The 22772-nt window shown below is 43.7% G+C and overlaps 1 protein-coding gene across 1 annotated transcript in view; it reads right to left on the bottom strand.

The window, feature by feature from the left end:
* Positions 1–1698: 1698 nt before the first annotated feature.
* The window catches only part of LOC122541229 (muscarinic acetylcholine receptor M2-like), a 38411-nt gene continuing 17337 nt past the window's right edge, over positions 1699–22772 (bottom strand). Inside the window, exon 3 of the mRNA XM_043677848.1 lies at positions 1699–3110. Coding sequence (XP_043533783.1) covers positions 1699–3110 — 1412 coding nt within the window. The remainder of the gene's footprint in view (positions 3111–22772) is intronic.

Below are 22772 nucleotides of genomic sequence, written 5' to 3'. Positions count from 1 at the left end.
TTTAGAACTACACCAAAATGCAAAAGACAGATGCAAGATTTTGTTCGTGAGTTTCTCTCCTAGGAGGCAATGAGGAATAAAATACAGAGTATGTAACAAGAGTTGACGCATCGGTGTCTTTTTGATGCAGACGTGCGCTTCCTCGAGTGAAGCAGGGGCTGAGCTCAGCGGTGAGACTGTGTCATCTTAACTTGAAATATGCACACCAACATTTAGAAATTTCGCATCAGTTGAGAAGTTAACGAGTTCACATGCAAATTCAGTAAACTATAGCTGTGGAAAGCTCATCCCTTTTATATGCTACAACGTAGGGTTTATTTTCTGGATCTTGGCTCCAAATCACTGATTTAGGTCCTGGCTTCTAGTCCTTCCCAGAGGTTCTGGCTACAGCTGACCAACTTGAAATTGTGCGTGGAATGATGTGTCCATTCTGCTTGAGAAAGGCGTTTTTAGATTAAAAGCTATTCAGTGTATTGTACAGGGCTCAGTCTGCATTGTGTCAATTTAATCCTTTTAGTTTGCAGAAACCCGCTGGAATGGGAAGTGTATCTGGGAAAGCCTTAAAGAATAGGCTCTGACCTGGTGCTCCTGTTGCAGATCTGAGGGATGACACTGAACCGAGACACACAGACAATGAACGGGTGATAGTGGGTGAATATGGCAAGCTCTCCAACAGACCAGAAGTGTGGTGGAAAAAAATCGAAGTAGTCAGATTCAACCTGCCTCAAATCCCCAAATTCAGTGACCTCCACTTGTTCTATGAGCACTGAAGTCAAGGCTATATTCTTACTAATTCTGGTTTAATGCTTAAAAACATCATAAACGCATGAGATGCATATGGTTGCTGATTTGCTATCAGCCTGAGATACATGACTGGGTGTTCCAAGATCTTCAGGTGAAATATCTGTGCCTTATGACAGGGATCGTTTTTATTTTTTGCTGCAAACTTTTATTTTCATAACGGTGAATAAGGTAGAATCTAATCAACTGAAGTGGACCTGGTGAGACACCGTAACAGAGGCTACATGCGCTGGAAGTCCGATAGACATTGCACCAAGTAAAGAAATATATTAAAGTATTCAACATTTAGTTCCTCCTTTAAAAACATCTCCTTGGTTGTTACTCATTCAGCGGGGAGGCATGTTCTTTATTTTTAATCACTGGGCCAACATGAAGACCGATATCGAGTCTCATCCAACATAAAGAGATTCTAGTCGAGTGCATTTGGCCATAACTCCATTCAAACACACTTGTCTAACTGTGCCAACTGTTGTCCACCCTACCCTAATCATTTTTTAAAAGAATTCAGCTATTTGTAAACTTGTGTATTTTTACTGGATAATGTTGGAAATGGTAAAATTCTTCTCATTTCCTTCACCGCAATGATTAATTGTTTTCCATTAATACTAAACAAACTGACAAGCCACACGAAATCATTATGCAATTTGGATATTGAGCAAGTCAATCTCCCAGCCGAGTCACAAATCGTCAGCAAAAATATATTTATAACAGACATTATGAATTAATTTGATCTTACTAAAGTGTGCTTCCAAAACGACAAGTGTAAATGTCTACTTGAGTCTTTTCTGACAGAATAAACACAATCACATGCACATAGATTTAAATACATATTTGGAAGTCATAATAATCACTTTACAAGGACTGCTCATGACATTTTGCTGATGGTTTCTGCTTTTTTTAACTTTTGGCACCAATTTTCTTGTGCTGGCACAAGATAATATGTTTGAAGGTTTTCTTGAAAGTAGCATTACAAAGTGCGTAACAGGCTGGATTGATTGTGCTGTTGATGTAAAATATCCAATATCCGATGTCCCAAACAGTCTTTGGAACACAGATGGAACAGAAAGTACGAATGAGTACCATGACATTGTATGGACACCACGTGATAATAAATACTAGGAGAATTGCCAAAATGGTCCTAGTTACTTTCTTTTCTCTGCTTACTGTGACCTTTCTCTTCTGAGCAGTGGTATGGATTCTTTTACTCGTTGTATTTGTTTTTGTGATCCCTCGATCCTTCCCGTCATTGCTGCTAAGATCTGCAATGGTTTCATGGTAATTACTGTTTTGTGATTGATTAACCATCTTTATATGAAAGAGTCTGTTGTAGTCCATCGTATTACAGACATTTCCGTTCTCACGGATAGACCCTTCCAACTTCCTGTTTAATGAAATCATGCTGAAAGGAGTTGAGGCACTCAAGAACTCCTCCTCTCTTTCACCACAGTGATCGAATATTATTCCATGAATTGTGCCATTTGGCATTTTCAATTGTGGCAGCCCATCAGATGAATCTGATATATTGCTCTGATTTGATTTCAGTATGTTACCCACCTCTGGGCTGGGAGAAACTGGTTCCTTCTTAGATTCAGACTCTTTTGTATCCATCTTTATTCGACTTTTGCTCGCACGTGATATGAACACATATAAAATCACCATGATAGTGACGGGGAGATAGAAGCAAGCTATTGAAGTGCCGAAAGTGACAGCAGGATTAGAGAGGAACTGTATATAACACTCTCCTTCACTGACTGTCCGCTGCCCTACGATGAACTGCCAGAAGAGAATGGCAGGAGCCCACACAAAAAATGACAACACCCAGGCGGCTGCGATCATCATGCCTGCAACCTTTGGTGTCCTCCTCACGGGGTAGCTAAGCGGTTTGGTCACACAGAAGTAGCGGTCAAAGCTGATGATAAGGAGATTCATGGAAGATGCGTTGGTGACAACGTAATCGACTGCAAGCCATAAATCACACACTACTGGACCCAGAGGCCAGTAGCCAAGGAGACTGTAAATGGTGAATAAATTCATCGTTACACCAACAGTGACATCAGCGCAGGCTAAGCTGAAAATGAAGTAGTTGTTAACAGTTTGCAATTGCCTGTTTATTTTGATGGAGATAATGACGAGAACGTTCCCAACGAGGGTTACCACACTCAGAGATCCTGTCACAATCGCAATGAAGATTACTTCGCCTGTTTTGTAAGAACTCCGATTTTGAGTATCAAGCAATGTTGTCCCGTTTCTGAGAGATTCACTCGTTTCTGTTGTTTTTTCTATCAGTTCACTCTGATGTAGAGTTACCACTGATGAAGCCCAAATGAAACACAAAAGAAAAGGAATATTGATTAGGAGCTAGGCTTCACACATGTTGAACTTAAAGCTACCTGACCACTTATGGATCTTCGAATAGAAAGTGCATGCAATTCCAATTGCTCTCACAAACTTCAACATCTTTACCGGAAGGATTTGGTTTAAATTAAGAATGATCTCATCGGTCTCTTTGGCCAATTAGCTGTTAGTTAGTAATTAATTAATCGTTAATAATTTAATTAGCTATTAATTTCCGTGCAAAGGGTAATGATTAAAGAAAACTTTCATTGGTTTGATTCTACGATCTCATGTGAACACTGAATACACAGACTTCTGAGGGCAGTGTTGAAAAATAATGTTTGTGTCAGTGTATTCCTTCACTTTAAAAAAAAGAATAATCCAATATCAACAAATTTCATTCTAAAGCAGATGTGGGTCAATGATCAACCGTTTCACATCCGAAAGTGTGAGAACAAGGTCAGCTTGTGTCCTGTCAAGTCAGCAGGATTGAAAACGGTTCCTGGATGTTACTTCCCCCCCAAAGATGTTCCCCAACTCATCTGTCACACTAGATTTAAAGGGATGTCATGATGCAGGTCCAACAAAGAATGTCATAGAAGAACACAGCTCAGAAGTGCGTGGTGATCCACCGTGGCATGGATTTCCCATGTCCAAACATTAAATTAGCGGAGCTTTTCACCATGTTGGGGGGGGGGATGGGGGGGATGTTGTTATAAAGTATGGTCAGTCAGTTACATTTAGTAGTCTCACGGGCAGCAATCCAGGAAGTGAAAAACGCCAACTGCTAGCGCTTTGAAATTAATTTAACGATGGGAGACAAGTAAATTAGAGGTGCCCAGAGACGTAGATGTTAAGGCATGTATGAAAAAAAGTCATTTTTTAAACTGTGAAGAAATATATTGTGCTTTGATCGTCACGAGGATGTCTCTTCGTCAGTATAATTTTAGTGGACCGAAAAACCCCGTCCTTACTCATTAAGCATTCTCTTTCAAAACTGTATCGATGGGTTTAAATGCTGCAAAATCAGTGTTATTTTTGTTTTAGAAAGAATCCGCATTGGATACACAGGTCCTGTGACATTTCAAGGCGAAAAAGTAAGAATTTTTATTTTTAATTTTTCAATCATGTGTGTAAATTGGATGACAACCCTGCGTCTTTGGTCAACTCTGGCAAGCACATTTTGCAAATATCTATAATCATTGGGGAGTGTATTATGGATGGTTGAGTATGTTAAACTCTCTGATCAGGGATAATTGACAACAGGCTGACTACGATGTTGTTGAAATTGTGGTGCTGGAAATGCACAGCAAGTCAAGCAGCATCCGAGGGGCAGGAAAAACCCTTCATTAGGAATTTTCCCCGAAACTTCGATCCTCTTTCTCCTAGGATGCTGCCTGACCTGCTGTGTTTTTTCCAGCACCACCATCTAGACTCTGATCTCCAGCATCTGCAGTCCTCACTTTCTCCTTACTACTATGATGTGTTCACTGGTTTCCTCAGAATAGTTTGTAAAGTTATGAGAACGTTGATTGAAATTTATGTCACCGAATTCTCATTATCATTCGAAAGTGAATAAAATGATCAAAAAATGTTGTGAATGCAGAAAGACATAAACAGTCATTGTAAAAACAATAGGTTAACATTAATGTATATTCTATCAATGTTTTTATATCCTTCTTGAATACGTTCAGGAGCTGACCATTTTCTACTAAAAGCCACGTGACAATAATGGCACCTAAAATATGCACCTTTAAATCAATTTCACATTTAAAATAATGGGATTATTGATGTATTCGAAATGGCAATGTTGTATATGCCTGCCTGCTCAACCTCACCTCAGTACTGAGTCATATTGAGCCTCATGTAAAACTTACCACCAATTATCACTCTGTCATCCCTGCCCTCTGTGGTTGTCATTGTTTTGATTTTCCTTTTTAATCAAATTTGGATCAGAACTGTGAAATTGCAACTGAATTGGAACCAAAGATGACTTTGGACTATGGGTAACAACTTGTATTAAAAAGAAAACAGACCAAGTGAGCCTTTGTTTCTTTTTGAAGCCAGCCTTGGAAATTAATTGTAGGTTGATTATTAATCCAAAAGTGCTGCAGATGTTTCAACAATTTTGAGGAGCATTGTGGTTAAATGCCAAAACAAAATCGGCAGATAATGAGGTTGACATATGTGATTTGGTTCCAGCCACTCTACAAGGAACTCTGTGTTCAAGCATATGAAAGTTATTAAGTGGCAAGAACTCTTGTGGGTGATGGTCATTCTGGCGGGGAGGGCTGGCAGAGTTTAAATTGTATTTTTGTTCTACCTTCATTTTAGAAATCAATCTGGCTGTTGATGTTACAAGGTTAAGTGAAGCTCGCTGCCTAAACTTCTTTATCAGATCTTAGATGCTTACAGAACTTAACACAAAATCTGAGAAACAGGAGAATTGGCGTTTCAGGCATAAGCCGTTCGTCAGGAGGGTTGATGAAAGGCTTATGCCCGAAACGTCGATTCTCCTGCTCCTCGGATGCTGCCGGACCTGCTGCACCTTTCCAGCACCATAATCTCGGCCCCTAGTCCACATTATTGCCTGTTAAGTTCATATTTTGTTCTTGCTCGCGATTAACTGTATTCTGTTACTGTTTTCGGTGTTCTTACATGAAATAGTGCCTCACACCTCATTCTACAAAAAGGATGATGCATTTTCTTCTGTGATTTTCTCCAAAGTCTGTAGACGTGCACAATTCCTCAGTGAGCAAGCGCACCATTTGAGAGAAATGTCCGAAGACCCGATGAATGCAGCTTGATGTTGATTAAAAGGCAATTATGCACCAGTTCACCAGATAGATATCTTTGTGGCATCATTGAAGTACTGTCATAAGAACGTTAATATTGACCTTATCATTCAAAGGGCACATTTCTTTGATATTTAAAGCAAAAGGCCATCAGCATTGACGGAACGCTCCACTGTCAATGTTTCATGACTGTGTGTCACACTGGCAGATGGACAGTGCATGCTGGACATCTAACAAATCAGCACTGAGGCAATGCTGCACTGTCAGAGATTCTTAATGGAGACGTTGTTACACTGATCGTGGGTCAGTACTGAATGGATCCCTACACTTCCAGAAAGTCAGTAGAGAATTGTACTGCAGTTGTACAGAGTTTGAATTGCAGCACTGTCAGTGTATCAGTCATGAGGAAGTGCTGCATTGTCACAGTGTATGTAAGAAGGGAGAATCACTCCATCTGAACCAGTACTGTGGGAATGCTGCAATGGCAGAAAGCCAGTATTGAGATACCGGTACATTGTCAGATGGTCAGTACTGACGGTGTGCTGCACTGTAACAGGACAATTATGCTCTATGATGAGCATTAGAACTGAGGAAGTGCTGTACTGGAAGAGGGTCTGGAAATACGAGATAGTAGGCACTGAGACAGAGGCACTGAAAAATTGTTAGTACTGCCAGAATGCTGCACTGACAATGCTGCAGTGTGCATTTCACAATCGGAATTTCAGCAGATGGTGTGTGCTGCTATTAACTCTCTGACAGTGCAGTGGTTCTATAGTCCTGGCTCTCTGGCATTGCAGCGAACACCACCCCACACGATATCACACCCACCACGCCCCGAGACATGCCCATGACCATCAGACATTCATTGACCTACTCAGTTCTGAAAATTGGACTTCCTCAAAGATGAAACTCTGAAAATACACCTCTCACTCACTACTGATGCTCCGACGTATCAGCACTGCAGTTTTGCACGCCCTCTGTACTGCGGGAATGTGGCAATGCCAGAAAGCCAGTACTGAGGGAACGCTGCACTGTCACATTGTCAGTACTGATGGAATGCTACACTGTCGGACAGTAAGTATGGAGGAATGATTTTCACATCCTGAACGTCAGTACTATGGAAGTGATATATTATAGAGTGTCAGAAAATAATGAGTCAGAGACTGTCATTTGGTATGCTTGCAGTTTTGCACGCCCTCTGCTGTCTGTCAATACTAAAATTGCAGCACTCTCTCAGTGTTGTCGGTCGAACAGTGCAGCATTCCATTCGTAAAGAGCATCTGACAGTATTCAATTACTATTGGTACTAAGAAGCGTTGACAATCCCTCAGAATGTATCACTGACAGTGCAGTGCTCATGCAGTATGAACTTTCTAACAGTGCCGTTATCAGTCTGACAGTGAGATAGTCGTTCATTGTTAGTGCCAATTATCGTAGAGTGCAGCAGTCCCTCAGTGCTGACATTATGACAGTACACCACACCCTCATTACTCACCCTCTGACAGTGAATTACTCCCTCACTACTGCACCAGTAACAGCATCTCACTCCCTTAATAATGACCCTAGCTGACTAAAGATAGTGTCCTCACATTGTACTGTCCTTCTGGCAGGCAGTATTCGATCTCATCTGACATTCTGAAAATGCCGGACTGCCCCAGTGCTGATTAACCAACAGTGAAATACTCCCTGCTTCCCGACTTTCTGACAGACTGGCATTCCCTCAGCACTGATCGTTCGACAGAGTAGCACTTTATTTCATTCCCACGAAGAGTGCATTACTCAGTACTGGGTTTCTGGAATTGCAGCAGTCCCCCAGTACTGAGAATCCGATAGATTGGTGAACCATGATTATGTACACTCAGAGTAAATCTCACACTATTTACTGACACTCCACAGTGCGCCAATCCCTGATTAATAACTCTGACAGTCAGGTCGACTCTCTCATGGTCCTCTGATAATGTGCACTTCCCTCAGGATGGTGATCAAATGACAGTCTCTGACTCATTCAGTTCTGACATTCTATAATATATCACTCCTGTAGTACTTACGTTCAGGATGTGAAAAAACATTCCTCCATACTTACTGTCCGACAGTGTAGCATTCTGTCAATACTGGCTTTCTGGCATTGCAACATTCCCGCAGTACTGAGCTTCAGATGGAGTGCACCATTCCTTCTGTACTGACTCTCTGACAGTGTAACAATCCCTCAGTGCTGACCATGTGATAGCCTAGCGTTCCCTCAATACTGGCTTTCTAGCATTGGAGCAACCTTCAATATTAATAAACTGACAGTGCTGCACTTCCTCATGGACAACTCTGTCCCAGTACAGCACAGCTTCTCTACTGGCTGACATTGCAGAGACTCCCTCATTACTGACCGTTGGACACTGCAGCAGTCCCTCAGTTCAACTTCTCTGAGAGTGCTGCATTCCATCAGTGCTGATTCGGTGACAGTACGGCAGAGAAGATATACTGTCCATCTGACAGTGCAACAATCTAAGTCCTGATATATTGACAGTGCAGCATTCCATTAGTGCTGACGATCTGTCAGTGCCACTGTCTCAGTGCAGACTCACATTAGTGCAGTGCTCTCTCGTGACCCTCTCAACGTGGGACACTCCATGGGAACTAATCCTTCTAACTGATCAGCGATCACTGAATACTTTCCTTCAGATATTGAAGCACTTCCCCTGTACTGACCGTGTGACAGTGCAGTGTTCTGTCAGTATTGGCTTTCAATACCATCCAAAGAATGAGCATCAGATCGTGTAGCCAACCCATATGCAGTGCAGTGGATACACACTGCTGAGCTCTGACAGTGCAGCAGATCTTCTTGTCCTATCCTCTGGCACTGAGACACACATCTGCTCTCAGTATTAACCATTTGATGTGCAACATACCCTCAGTAATGCCAGTGCAGCTTTGCCTCCATGCTGACTCGCTAACAGTGCAGCATAGATTCTCCTGACCTTCTGAAAGTGAGAATCTCCCTCAGTTCTGATACTTTAACAGAACTTCCTTCTTAAACATTGAAAGAATTGCAGTTGCTGTGAATTAGAAACAAAAACAAAGCTTGCTGTCAGTTATACCGTCACTTTATGCTCTTCGTGGCAAACGTATTATCGTGCAGCACTACGTCTGCACTGATAATCTGCAGTTTAGCCTTCCCTCGGTACTGAGACTCAGGTTGTGTTGCAAACCCTTTCAGCTGTCCCTCTCCCATTCCGACAAGCCTCCAGTGCTGACTCTCTGAGAGTAGGGAACCCAAGTCATCCTGTCTGTACGAATCATCTGACCGAGCAGTCCCTCATTACTGAGCTTCTAACACTGCAGCACTCACACAATACTGACAATGCACTTTTTCCTCAGTGCCGACCTTCTGTCAGTGCTGCACTCTCTAAGTCCTCCCATATTACTGAGCCTCCGATACAAAAGGGCACCACCAACTGTTTTCCTCTGACACTGCAGCACTGACCACCTCACAGGACTTAACTCATTCAACACTGACCTTCTGGCCGTGCAGTACTCCTCTGAGAGTGCAGGACTCCACAGTGCTAACATGCTGAGAGTGCAGCGCACCCTCTCTCCTATGCCTCATCAGTGATCCTTTGATAGTACAGCACTTTCTCAGATATGAACCTCTCATACTGAACCACTACCTTAGTGTTGATCCTCTGATAGTGCTGCACACAATCTCTACTGGATCGCTGAAAAGGCGACATGCTGTGACTACTTGTTATCTGATAGACCAGTTCTAATTACATATTTTTCGATTGTCAATGCTTCATTCCCCTAGTGCTAACTCTCTGTCAGTGCAGTAGTGCTTCACGACGGACTCTCTGACACTGAAAAAAACTTCTGGCATTACAGCTGTCTCACAGTATTGATTCAGAGAGAGAAAGACACACTGACTTCACAGAAATATTTTCTCAAAGACTTTCTCAAAGTGCAGTACTGTCAGTACGGAGACAGTGCAATACCCCTCTCTACTGACCTTGTGATGATGTGGAATTGCCTCATTACTGATCCTCACTAGACTGAAACTCTGATATTGCATGACACGCTTATTGTTGCAGGTGTAGTTGTGTACCATTCTGTCAGTAGTGCAATGCATTTATACTTTCCATCTGATAGTTCACTGACAGAGCCGAAGAACCTCTCGAAAGACCCACTGGCACTATCTTAGAGATCAACCATTGGCAGCTAGATTGTCACTCACGTTCTTTGTACTAATCAACTGACCGTGCATCAATCCTTCAACACTCATACTCCCCAATAAATTTATCCCTCGTTCCTGAGCCTTTGACTGTGCAGCACACCGTTTTATCTGTTGCTCTGAAAATGTGGCACAGCCTTAGTGCTGACAGAGTATGAAGCTCTTTTTCTCAGTTGTTAAGTGTCATCTGTCCGTTTAACACTTCTTCAGTTCTGATCCACCTACCGCACAGCGTTTCTTCACTACTTACGTTATGAGACTGCCACACAGTCTCAGTACTGACTCTATAATTGCGAAGCACATACTCTATAGTAATCCACTGATTGCGTAGTACGTCCTCAGCAATGACCCGTAAGGCAATGGAGCCCTCCTGAAATACTGATTCCCTGACAGGGCAGCACTCCCTCACTCCTGACCAGCTGACAGAATGGCAATTCCTCTGGACTTACCTTCTATCAATACAGAATCCTTTGAGTTATGACAGCGCCCTCACACGATCCTGTGCTTTTGGCGAGGAAGTATTACCTCTGTGCTGACATTTAGAAAATGCAGCACTCCCTCAGTGTGGCCTCAACAACAGTGCATCACTCCTCACTCCTGACGTTTTGAAATACTGACACTGCCTCAGTACTGGTTATTCCCACGGTGTACTCAAACTGTACTGACATTTTGGGTGTCCAGTATCCCCTCTGTAATCAAACTCTGAAAATGCAGCACTGCCTCAGTGCTGACTCAATACTGGCACTCCATCAGTACTAATCATTCAATACAGTGACGCTGGTTTAGTACATCCCCGAACAATGCAGCACTCAGTACTGACTCTGTGAACATGATTCGGAGATGCCGGTGTTGGACTGGGGTGTACAAAGTTAAAAATCACACAACACCAGGTTATAGTCCAACAGGTTTAATTGGAAGCACACTAGTTTTCGGAGCAACGCTCCTTCATCAGGTGATAGTGATGATGACTATCACTTGATGAAGGAGCGTCGCTCCGAAAGCTAGTGTGCTTCCAATTAAACCTGTTGGACTATAACCTGGTGTTGTGGGATTTTTGACTGTGACATGCAGTGTTTCCTTTGTACTGGTTCTCTGACATTGGAGCACTCTGCCAGTACTGAGAATCAAGTAGTGTGGTGAACCCTTAACACATAAACATTGTGGCAACTCAAACTTTCTACTGATCCTCTGACGGTGCAATATTCCCTCATTACTCCACATCTGACAGTGAGGCACTTTCCCTCCTAAACCTCTGACAGTGCGACTCACCAGTAAATTAACTCTGACCATAAGACACTGCCTATTGCACTGTTATGAAAATCTGACTTCTTGAGTAATAGAACTCGCTCAGCACTGACTCTTTCATAAATAGACTGTCTCAGTACTGACCCTCTGACAATGCAGTAACCCATCTCTACTGATCTGCGGACAGAGTGGCATTCTCTCAATAATGATGGTCCCTCAGTAATGCCATTGCCATCACACTGTACTGTTATTTTGGCAGGCCAGCATCCCCTCTGTCCTCACACTCTGAAAATGCAGCACTGCCTCTGTGGTGATTCACCACTGGCACAGCATCAATACTGATCATTCGAACAGTGATGATGCTTTAGTACATTCCCCGAACAACACAGCTCTTAGCACTGACTCTCTGACAGTGCAGTTTTACCTTAGTACTAGCTCTCTAGCCTTGCAGCATGCCAAAAGGACTGAAGATTAGATAGAATGGCGAACCTTGATAACATACAAAATGAGTGCAATTGACATTCTCTACTGATTCTCTACAGTGCAACATTCCCTGATAGTAGGTAATTTCCATCAGTATTGTGGCCATGAAAAAGTCTATGACTCACTCAGTTCTTAAACTCTGACAGCTCATCATTCGCTCAGAACTGACACTTTAGATGTGCACAATTTCCTCCTTCGTGATCAGCTGGCAGTGTAGCACTCCATCAGAAGTGACCCTCTGTACTGCCCTCTATGAGTGCAGCATACTCCCTGGCTCTGATTCACTAACAGAGCAGCACAATTTCTCTAAAGTCCCTCTGACAGGAGAGCCCTTCCTTACAATTGATCCATTGACAGTTGCATCGTTACTCACTCTGTTTTTAAGAAACACCTGATTGTGTCAGATACCTGTCGATGTATCCCGTTGAAGGCAGAGGATAGGAAAGGTAAGATTTGTGAACCGTGGATGACAGGAGAAATAGTACGACCAACCAAAAGGAAAAGGGAAGCGTACATAAGCTCCAGACAGCTAAGGACAGAATAGACCGTGGGGGAATATCTGAAAAGTAGGACCTGTTTAAACATGGAATCTAGCGGGCTAAAATGGGCCACGAAATAGCTTTAGCGAGCAGAATTAAGGAAAAGGTACTGAGGGATAGGATCTATTTATGTTTAGCAAAAAAAATGGGATTATCAGTTTTGTGCGGGGGATATTGTGCCTTACCAACTTAATAGAGTTATTCGAGGAAGTGACCAAGCTAATATATGAAGGAAGGGCTGGAGATGTCATATACATGGATTTTAGTAAGGCGTTTGATAAGGTTCCCCAAAGTAAACTAATAGAGCAAGTGAAGTCACAAGGTATGCAGGGTGTTCTAGCTAGGTGGATAAAGAACTGGTTGAATAACTGGAGACAGAGAGTAGTATTTGAAGGGAGTTTCTCGAAATGGAGAAAGGTGACCAGTGGTGTTCCACACGGATCAGTGCTGGGGCCATTGTTGTTTTTTGTGATAAGCATAAATGATCTGGAAGAGGGCACTGTTGGTATGATCACCATGTTTGCAGATGGCACAAAGATTGGTGGAGTCGCAGAAATCATAAGGGAATGTCAAAGAATACAGAAGGATATGGATACACTGGATATTTGGGTGGAGAAGTGGCAGATGGAGTTCAATCTAGGCAAATGTGAGGTGATGCATTTAGGCAAGTCTATTTCTAGAGCGAATTATACAGTGAATATAAGAGCCTTGGGAAAAGTTGATGAGCAGAGAGATCAGGGAATGCAGGTCCATTGTACCCTGAAGTTTGCTGCACAGGTCGTTAGAGTGGTCAAGAAAGCATCTGGTATGTTTGCCTTCATCGGACAGATATTGAGTATTAGTCCTGGCTGTTCATGTTAAAATTGTGCACAATGTTGGTTCGGCAGCATTTAGCATACTGTGTACCGTTCTGGTCGCCCCATTACCAAAAGGGTGTGGCCACTTTGGAGAGGGTGCAGAGAAGGTTTATGACGAATTTACCTGATATGGAATCTGTTGCTATGAAGAGAGGTTGAGTAGGTTCGGTTTGCTTTCATTAGGAAAAAAAGAGATTGAGGAGGGACCTGATTGAGGTTTACAAAATCATGAAGGGTATAGACAGGGTATATAGAGATTAACCTTTTTCCCAGTGTGAAGGATTCAGTAAAGAGGGTCACGTTTTCAAGGTGGGAGGTGAAAAGTTTAAGGGGGATACATGCAGCAAATGCTTTGCACAGTGAATGGTGGGTGTCTGGAAATCGTTGCCAGCAGAGGTGTTAGATGTAGGCACGGTAGATTAACTTAAGATGCGACAGGTGCATGAGGAGGTGGGGAGCAGAGGGATGCAGATGCTTAGGAATTGAGCGAGAGGTTTAGACAGTAGATTTGGATCGGTACAAGCTTGGAGGGTCGAAAGCCCTGTTGATGGGCTGTAAATTTTCTTTGTTCTTTGTTCTCTTTGTAACTTCACCACTGATCCTTTGTGTAGCACTCTTTCAGCAAGCCCGTTAGTACTGACCCTCGGTAAGTGCAGTGCTGTTTCACTGCTGACGCACTGACAGTGAGAAACTCTCAGTGCTAGAACAATTGATCCTGCAACACTCTCTTCGCACTGAGCCACCAATACAGAGGTGCATCCGGTTCGGTTTTTTTTCATTAGGAAAAAAAGAGATTGAGGAGGGACCTGATTGAGGTTTACAAAATCATGAAGGGTATAGACAGGGTATATAGAGATAAGCCTTTTTCCCAGTGTGAAGGATTCAGTAAAGAGAGGTCACGCTTTCAAGGTGGGAGGTGAAAAGTTTAAGGCGGATACATTTAGCAAATGCTTTGCACAGTGAGTGGTGGGTGTCTGGAAATCGTTGCCAGCAGAGGTGTTAGATGTAGGCACGATAGATTAACTTAAGATGCGAGAGGTGCATGAGGAGGTGGGGAGCAGAGGGATGCAGATGCTTAGGAATTGAGCGAGAGGTTTAGACAGTAGATTTGGATCGGTACAAGCTTGGAGGGTCGAAAGCCCTGTTGATGGGCTGTAAATTTTCTTTGTTCTTTGTTCTCTTTGTAACTTCACCACTGATCCTTTGTGTAGCACTCTTTCAGCAAGCCCGTTAGTACTGATCCTCGGTAAGTGCAGTGCTGCTTCACTGCTGACGCACTGACAGTGAGAAACTCTCAGTGCTAGAACAATTGATCCTGCAACACTCTCTTCGCACTGAGCCACCAATACAGAGGTGCATCCTTAACTCAAGTCCTCTGATAGTGAAGCACTCCCTCAGCTGTGACGATCTGACATTGACTTTCTGGCTTTGCAGTACTGTCTCGGTATTTACCCTCTGAGGTGCTGAATTATTTCAGTACTGACACACCATCAGCACTCCCCCGACAGACTGGCACACGTTCTCTCCTGTCCCTCTGGCAGTGCAGTCTTTCCACGTCACTGATCCTTTGATAGTGCAGCACTGTCTCAGTTATGAATCTCTGATAGTGAAGTACTGCCTTCGTGCTGATTCTCTAAAAGTGCACAACACAATCCCTACTGAACCTTTGAAAATGTGGCACTCCGTTACTATTTATCATCCGACAGAGCTGTGATAACTTCATATTATCCTCAGACACTGCACCATTCCGTTAGTATTGACTATCCAACAGTACAGCACTCTCTCATTGCCGGCTCCCTGGCATTGCCGCTATCCTGCAGTACGAGATTGAGTGGCGCACCCTTATTGCATAAACTCTCTTATTGCAGAATTACACGATCTACTCAGTATGGAAAAGTCAGTACGGATCCATTGCTAGTGTAGCATTCCATCAGTGCTGCAGATCCTTCAGTGTCTCTGCCTCACTGCTGACTCAACAACAAGGTCAGTTACCATTCTCCCCGACACTCTGACAGTGTGCATCTCCCTAATTACTGATCTACTGGAGGTCAAACCTTCTTTTCCGACTGAAACTCAAATAATGCATCACTCTCTTAGTCATGCCAGTACAGATGTGCACCAGTACATCAGTACTGTCCATCTGGCAATGCAGCACTTTCTCCATACTTTCCAGCTGACAGTGCGCTATTCGTCCCATTCTGATGTACTGACAGGGCAGCAGAACATCGCTAATATCTTCTTACAGTACGTTACTTCTTTAGAACCTAAATTCGCCGACAGCCAAACTGTCACTCACTCTCTTTGTACTAAACATCCAATCATGCACCACTCCTTCATCATTGATCCTCTGCAGTGCATCCATGTCTCGATACTGTGCATCTGGCTGTGCAAAACACTGATTCAACTCTAGCTCTGAAAGTGCGGCACATCCTTCGTACTGACCCTCTGAGAGTGAGACCCTCTGCCACTCTTTTTGTAAGTGTCATCTGATCGTGAAACATTGCCTCAGTACTGATATATGACCTTGTAGCATTCCTTCAGTCCTTACGTTCTGAGAGCGTCTGAGGCCTCAATACTGACTCTCTCATTGTGAAGCATATACCCGCGACTAACCCTCTGATTGTGAGGCACACCCTCAGTGTTGGCCCACTCATTTTGTGGTAATCGCTCAGTACTCACCCTCTGATTGTGTGGCACTCAGACAATACTGACCATCTGGCCAAGCAACTCTACCTCAGTGCTAACTCTCTGACAGTGCGGAACTTCCTCACCAATTACCCCCTGACAGAGCAGCACTCTTTCAGCAGAAGCCACTCAGTACTGGCCGTCTGACAGTGCAGATTCCTTTAGTACTAAAAGTCTGACAGTACAGCACACATTATTTTCTAATCCTCTTAAATTTTATAATTCCAATACACCGACTTTCTGAAAGTGAGACCATCTGTCATTCCCAGAATTAACGATCTCTGCCTGCAGCACTACCTCAAGACTGATCCTCTGATCGAGTGGCGCTCCTCTGGTAAACACATTCTGACAATGCACTATTTCCTCAGGACTTTCGTTTTTCTAATGCAGCACTGCTTCACTACTGACACGCTAAAAGTGAGACCCCTCAGTTTTTAAAAAAACGTCTGACCAAGCAGCACTCCCATAATACTCTGCCTCTGACTCAGAGGGGCACCCTTAACTCTTGTCCTCTGACAATGTAGCACTCCCTCAGCACTGACACCGCCAACAGTCTGGCACATGCTCTCTTCTATCCCTTTGACAGTGTAGCCTTTTCACATTACTCTCTCTGCTATGAATCTCTTCCAGTGCAGCACACACTCTTTACTGATCATCTGAAAACGCGGCACTCCATTACTACTTATCCTCTGACACAGCAGTGCAAACTTCATGCTTTTCCTCTGACAGTGCATAATTCCTTCAGTAATTAGTGATGGAGGCTAATCCTAGTACTGGCACCCTGACAGTGCAGCACTCTCTCATTGCAGGTATTCTGCAGTACTGAGTAGGAGATAGAGTCGTGCATTCTTATTAGATACACTCTAATATTGACAAAAAATATAGGACCTACTGACATTCTGAGAGTACAGCACTGTCAATATGGAACCATTACCAACGCAGCATTCAGTCAGTGCTACGGATCTCTGTCTCACTGCTGACTCACCGACAGTGCAGTACTGACTCTTCTCTGACCCACTAACAGTGCGGCACTCTCTCATGAAGGATGCTGTGGCAGGCATGCGTTCTTTCAATTGAAACTCTGGTAATTTATCATTCGCTTTTGCTGCCAGTGTAGGTGTGCACCTTTACCTCAGTCGTACACTTCTGGCATTGCAGCACTCCCTTTGCACTTTCCCACTGACTGTGCAATATCTCCTGACTCACTGACAGAGCAGCATACTTTCTCTAAAGACACTGACAGTATGGCACTTCCTTCGAACTGACGAAATGTCAGACAGTCACTCATTCTATTTGTATTAAAGTGTTGATCGTGTACCCCTCCTCCAGCACTAATCCTGTTCAGTTCTGCTATCCCTCGGTACTGAGTCTGTGACTGTGTAACACAGCGTTTCAGCTGTCCCTCTGAAAGTCTAGCACATCCTTAGCACTGACCGTCTGAGAACGGGATCCTCTGTCACTCTTTTAATAAGTATCATCTTACTGTGTAACACTCCCTCAGTACCGACCCTCTAACAGTGCAGTGTTCCTCTAATACTTATGTTATGAGAGTACAGCACAGCCTCAGTGCTGACTCACAAAATGTGAAGCAAATAATCTCTGCTGACCCTCTTATTGTGTGTGCACTATCCCTGTGCTGACACTTTGTACGGCACTCCCTCAATGCTGACCCTCTGATTGTGTGGCCCTCTCTCAATATTGACTCTCTGGCAATGCAGCCCTCCTTGGGTACTGACCATCTGATAGTGAAGAACACTCACACTGCTGAGCACATGACAGGGTGGCAATCCCTCAGTGCTGACGTTTGACAAAACAGCACCTTCTGAGTAATTACAGTATCTTCACATTATACTGTCCTCTGGCAAGCAGAATTCCCTCTGTACTGACAGTCGAAATGCAGCACTGCCTCAGTGTTGACTCATCAACCGTGCACCACTCCCTCTCTCCTGTCTGTTTCAGAGACTGGCACTCCCTCAGTACTGGTCCTCCGACAGAACGGCGCGACTTTAATACATTCCAACAGTGCAGCACTCAGGACAGACTCTCTGACAGTGTCGTGTTACCATAGTACTGGCACTCTGCCGTTTCAGCAGTCTCTAACACTGAGAATAACATAGGAATGTGCATCATTGGCACATGCACGCTCCGGCAACTAACACTCTCTCCTAACTCTCTGATATTGCGGCGTTCCCTTGTTACCGCCGTTCTGACCATGAGAACCTCTCTGACTCCCATAGAAATGAAAATGTTAACACACCTCTCGCTAACTACTGACTCTTTCATGGAACAGTCTGCCGCAGTACGGAACCTCTGACAGTGCTATGCTCCCTCGCGACTGACCTTCTGACAAAGTGACACTCCCTCAATAATGATCGTCCCAGAGTAATGATATTACTCTCACACTATACTGCCTGTCTAATAGGGTCGTGTTTCCTCTGTCCTGACACTCTGAAAAAGCATCACTGTTTCAATGGTGACTCACCAACAGTGCATTCTCTGTCTCCTACCACTCTGATAGAACAACACTCCTTTAGTAATGATAATTCGACACAGTAAAATGGCTTTAATGTATTCCCCTAACAGAGAAGCACTTGTTATTGACTTTCTGACAGTGCAGTGTTGCCTTAGTACTAGCCCTGTGGCGTTGCAGCACTTCACCACTACTGACAATCAGATAGATTGGCGAACTCTGATTACAAACACTCTGAGTACAACTCACGCACTCTGGCGACCCTCTACAATGCGTCACTCCCTGATTAATAAGTCTCTGTCTGTCAGGCGATCTCTGTCTTGATCCTCTGATAGTACAGTGTCTTTGAAACAGTATCTGACTCATTCAGTTTTGAATCTCTCACAATTCATCAGGAGCTCAGTACTGACCCTCTAGATGTGCACCATTCCTTCATAGTGGTTCTCTGGCAGTGCAACATTCCCCTAGTACAAAAAAAGGAAGTCCTTGAGAGTAGTAATATCTGGATTAGTCCAGGTACTAAGAGCTAGTGAGGGCAGGAATAGGATGATAGAGCAGATGAATGCATGGCTGAGATGTTTGTGTATGGGAGAAGGATTCACGTTGTTGGATCATTGGAATCTCTTTTGGGGTAGAGGTGTCCTGTGCAAGAAGGATGGTTTGCATCTAAATTGGAAGAGGACTATTATACTGGCAGGAAAATTTGGTGCAGCTGCTCTGGAGGATTTAAACTAGCAAGGTGGGGGTGGGTGGGGGGAGGTGTGACCCAGTGAGATATTGAGGAATGAGGTCAATCTGAGAGTGGTACATTTGAGTGTAGAAGCGAGTCAAAGAGTCAGGACAGGCAGGGAAAGGTAGGACTAATAAATTAAACTGCATTTATTTAAATGCAGGGGGCCTAACAGGGAAGGTAGATGAACTCAGGGAATGGGTAAGAACGTGGGACTAGGATATCATAGCAGTTGAAGAAACATGGCTCAGGGATGGGCAGGAATGGCAGCTTAATGTTCCAGGATACAAATGTTACAGAAAGGTTAGAAATGGGGGCAAGCGAGAAGGTGGAGTGGCGTTTTTGATAAAGAATAGCATTACAGTTTTGCTGAAGGGGGATGTTCCTGGAAAAAACATCAAGGGAAGTAATTTGGGTGGAACTGAGAAATAAGAAAGGGATGATCACCTTATTGGGATTGTATTATAGACCCCCTGATAGTCAGAGGGAAATTGAGAAACAGACTTGTAAGGAGATCTCAGCGATGTGTACGAATAATAGGGTGGTTATGGCAGGGCATTTTAACTTTCCAGACATAGAGTGAGACTCCCATAGTGTTAAGCGTTTCGATGGAGAGGAATTAGCTAAGAGTGTAGAAGAACATTTTCTGATTTAGTATTTGGATGCACTTACCCGAGAAGGTGCAAAACTTGACTTATTGTTGGAAAATAACTCAGGGCAAGTGACTGATGTGTCAGTGGGGGAGCACTTTGGGGCCAGCGACCATAATTATATTAGCTTTAAAAGAGTGTTGGAAACTGATAGACCAAATCTAAAAGTTGAAGTTCTGACTTGGAGAAAGGTCAGTTTTGACGGTATTAGGCAAGAACTTTCGATTGGTGATTGGGGCAGCTTTTCGCAGGTAAAGGGACGGCTGGGAGACGTGAAGCCTTCAGAAATGAGGTAATGAGAACCTAGAAACAGTATATTCCTATTTCGGTGAAAGGAAAGTCTGGTAGGTGTAGGAAATGCTGGATGACGAAAGAAATTGAGGGTATAGTTAAGAAAAAGAAGAAAGCAAATGTAAGGTATAGATAGGATAGATCGAGTGAACACTTGGTAGAGTATAAAGGCTGTAGGTGTTTACTTGAGAGGGAAATCAGGAAGGCAAAAAGGAGACATGTGATAGCTTTGGCAAATAGATTTCAGGAGAATACAAAAAGGTTTTTACTAATACATTACGGCCATTAGGGTAACTAGGGAGAGAATAGGTCCCCTCAAAGATCAGCAAGGCGGCCTTTGTATGGAGCCACAGAAAATGGGTGCGATATTAAACGAGTATTTTGCATCAAAATTTACTGTGGAAAAGAGATGGAAGAAATACAAAGTAGCGAAATAAATGGTGACACTTTGCAAAATATCCAAATTACAGAGCAGTAAGTGCTCGATGTCTTGAGACGCATAAAGGTGGATAACTCCCCAGGACCTGATCAGTTGTATCCGAGCACTCTGTGGGAAGCTAGAGAAGTGACTGCTGGGCCTCTTGCTGCGGTATTTTTATCATTGATAGTCACAGGTGTGGTGCCAGAAGACTGGACGATGGCTGATGTGGTGCCACTGTTTAAAGACAAGCCAGGAAACTATAGACCAGTGAGCCTGACGTCGGTGCTGGGCATGTTGTTGGAGAGAATCCTGAGGGACAAGATGTACATGTATTTGGAAAGGCAAGGACTGATTAGGGATAGTCAACATGGCTTTTTCCGTGGGAAATCATGTCTCACCATCTTGATTGAATTTTTTGAAGAAGTAACAAAGAGGATTGATGAGGGCAGAGCGGTAGATGTGATCTATATGGACTTCAGTAAGGCGTTTGATAAGGTTCCCTATGGGAGACTGGTTAGCAAGGTTAGGTCGGGGTAAAGACAATGACTGCAGAAGCTGGATACCGGATTCTGGATTAGTGGTGCTGGAAAAGCACAGCAGTTCAGGCAGCATTCGATGAGCAGTAAAATCGACGTTTCGGGCAGAACCCCTTCATCTGGAATACAGGCAGAGTGTCTGAAGGGTGGAGAGGTAAATGAGAGGAGGTTAGCAAGGTTAGATCTCACGGAATACAGGGCAAACTAGCCATTTGGATACAGAACTGGCTGAAAGGTAGAAAACAGAGTATAGTGCTAGAGGTTTGTTTTTCAGACCGGAGGCCTATGGCCAGTAGAGTGCCACAAGGATCGGTGCTGGGTCCTCCACTTTTTGTTATTTACATAAATGATTGGGATGCGAGCATAAGAGGTACAGTTAGTAAGTTTGCAGACTGCACCAAAAGTCGAGATGTTGTGAAGAGCGAAGAGGGTTACCTCAGATTGCAATGGGATCTTGGCCAGATGGGCAAATGGGCTGAGAAGTGGCAGATGGAGTTTAATTCAGATAAATGCGAGGTGCTGCATTTTGGGAAAGCAAATCTTGGCAGGACTTATACATGTAAAATGTTAGGTCCAAGTGGATGTTGCTGAACAAAGAGACCTTGGATTACAGGTTCATTACTTCTTGAAAGTGACGTCGCTGATAGATAGGACTGTGAATTAGGCCTTTTGTATGTTTTCTTTTATTGGTCACAATATTGAGTACAGGAGTGGGAAAGTCACGTTGTGGCTATACAGGACGTTGGTTAGGTTGCTGATGGAATATTGCATGAGATTTTGGTTTTCTTCCGATCGGAAAGATGTTGTGAAACTTGAAGGGGTTCACAAAATATTTACAAGGATGTTGCCAGGGTTGGAGGATTTGAGCTATAATGAGAGGCTGAACAGGCTGGGGCTGTTTTCCCTGGAGCACCGGAGACTGACGGGTGACCTAATAGAAGTTTATAAAATTATATTGGGGCATGGATAGGGTAAATAGACAAAGCATTTCCCTGGAGTGGGGGAGTCCAGAACTAGAGGGCATACATTTAAGGTGAGAGGGGAAAGTTATAAAAGAGACCTAAGGGGCAACTTTTTCTCACAGACTGTGTTATGTATATGGAATGAGCTGCCACAGGAAGTGGTAGCGGTTGGTACAATTGCATTTTGGATGGGTATATGAATGGAAAGGGTTTGGAGAGATATGGACCTGGTGCTGGCAGGCGGGACGAGATTGAGTTAGGATACCTGGTCGGCATGGACGGGTTGGATGAAGGGGTTGTTTCCGTGATATCCATCTCTATGACTCCATGACCTCTGTAAAAACGCACATATGAGTGCAGCAGCCCCTCAATCCACATCCTATGACAGCGTGAGAGTCGTTTACCACCGAACCTCTGAGAGTGCAGGAATTTCTAGTCACTTGCTGACTGGCAGTGCAGCATACCCACAGTATGAATACATTTTTTTATTACAAAGTTCCTCAGTACTGACAAGTTGGCAGTGCAGCGCTCCATCAGTACTGGCCGACTGGCAGTTACACTGGCCTTCAATTCTGATCCATTGATAGTCCAGCAGCACTTTAACAATGAAAAATGCTCTTTCTCAGTAATAGATTGCCATTAGTGCCCTCAGTGCTGATCCTCTGATGGTGCAGCATTTCTGACAGCACTCATCCTCTGAGAGGGCAAAAATCTCTCCACACTGACCTCTGAAATGCAGAGCTCCTTCAGTACTGAC

This window comes from Chiloscyllium plagiosum, chromosome 37, assembly GCF_004010195.1.
Source record: "Chiloscyllium plagiosum isolate BGI_BamShark_2017 chromosome 37, ASM401019v2, whole genome shotgun sequence".
Lineage (NCBI taxonomy): Eukaryota > Metazoa > Chordata > Chondrichthyes > Orectolobiformes > Hemiscylliidae > Chiloscyllium > Chiloscyllium plagiosum.
Note: the sequence above shows the minus strand (reverse complement) of the source record. Positions and strands in the feature narration are given on the sequence as shown.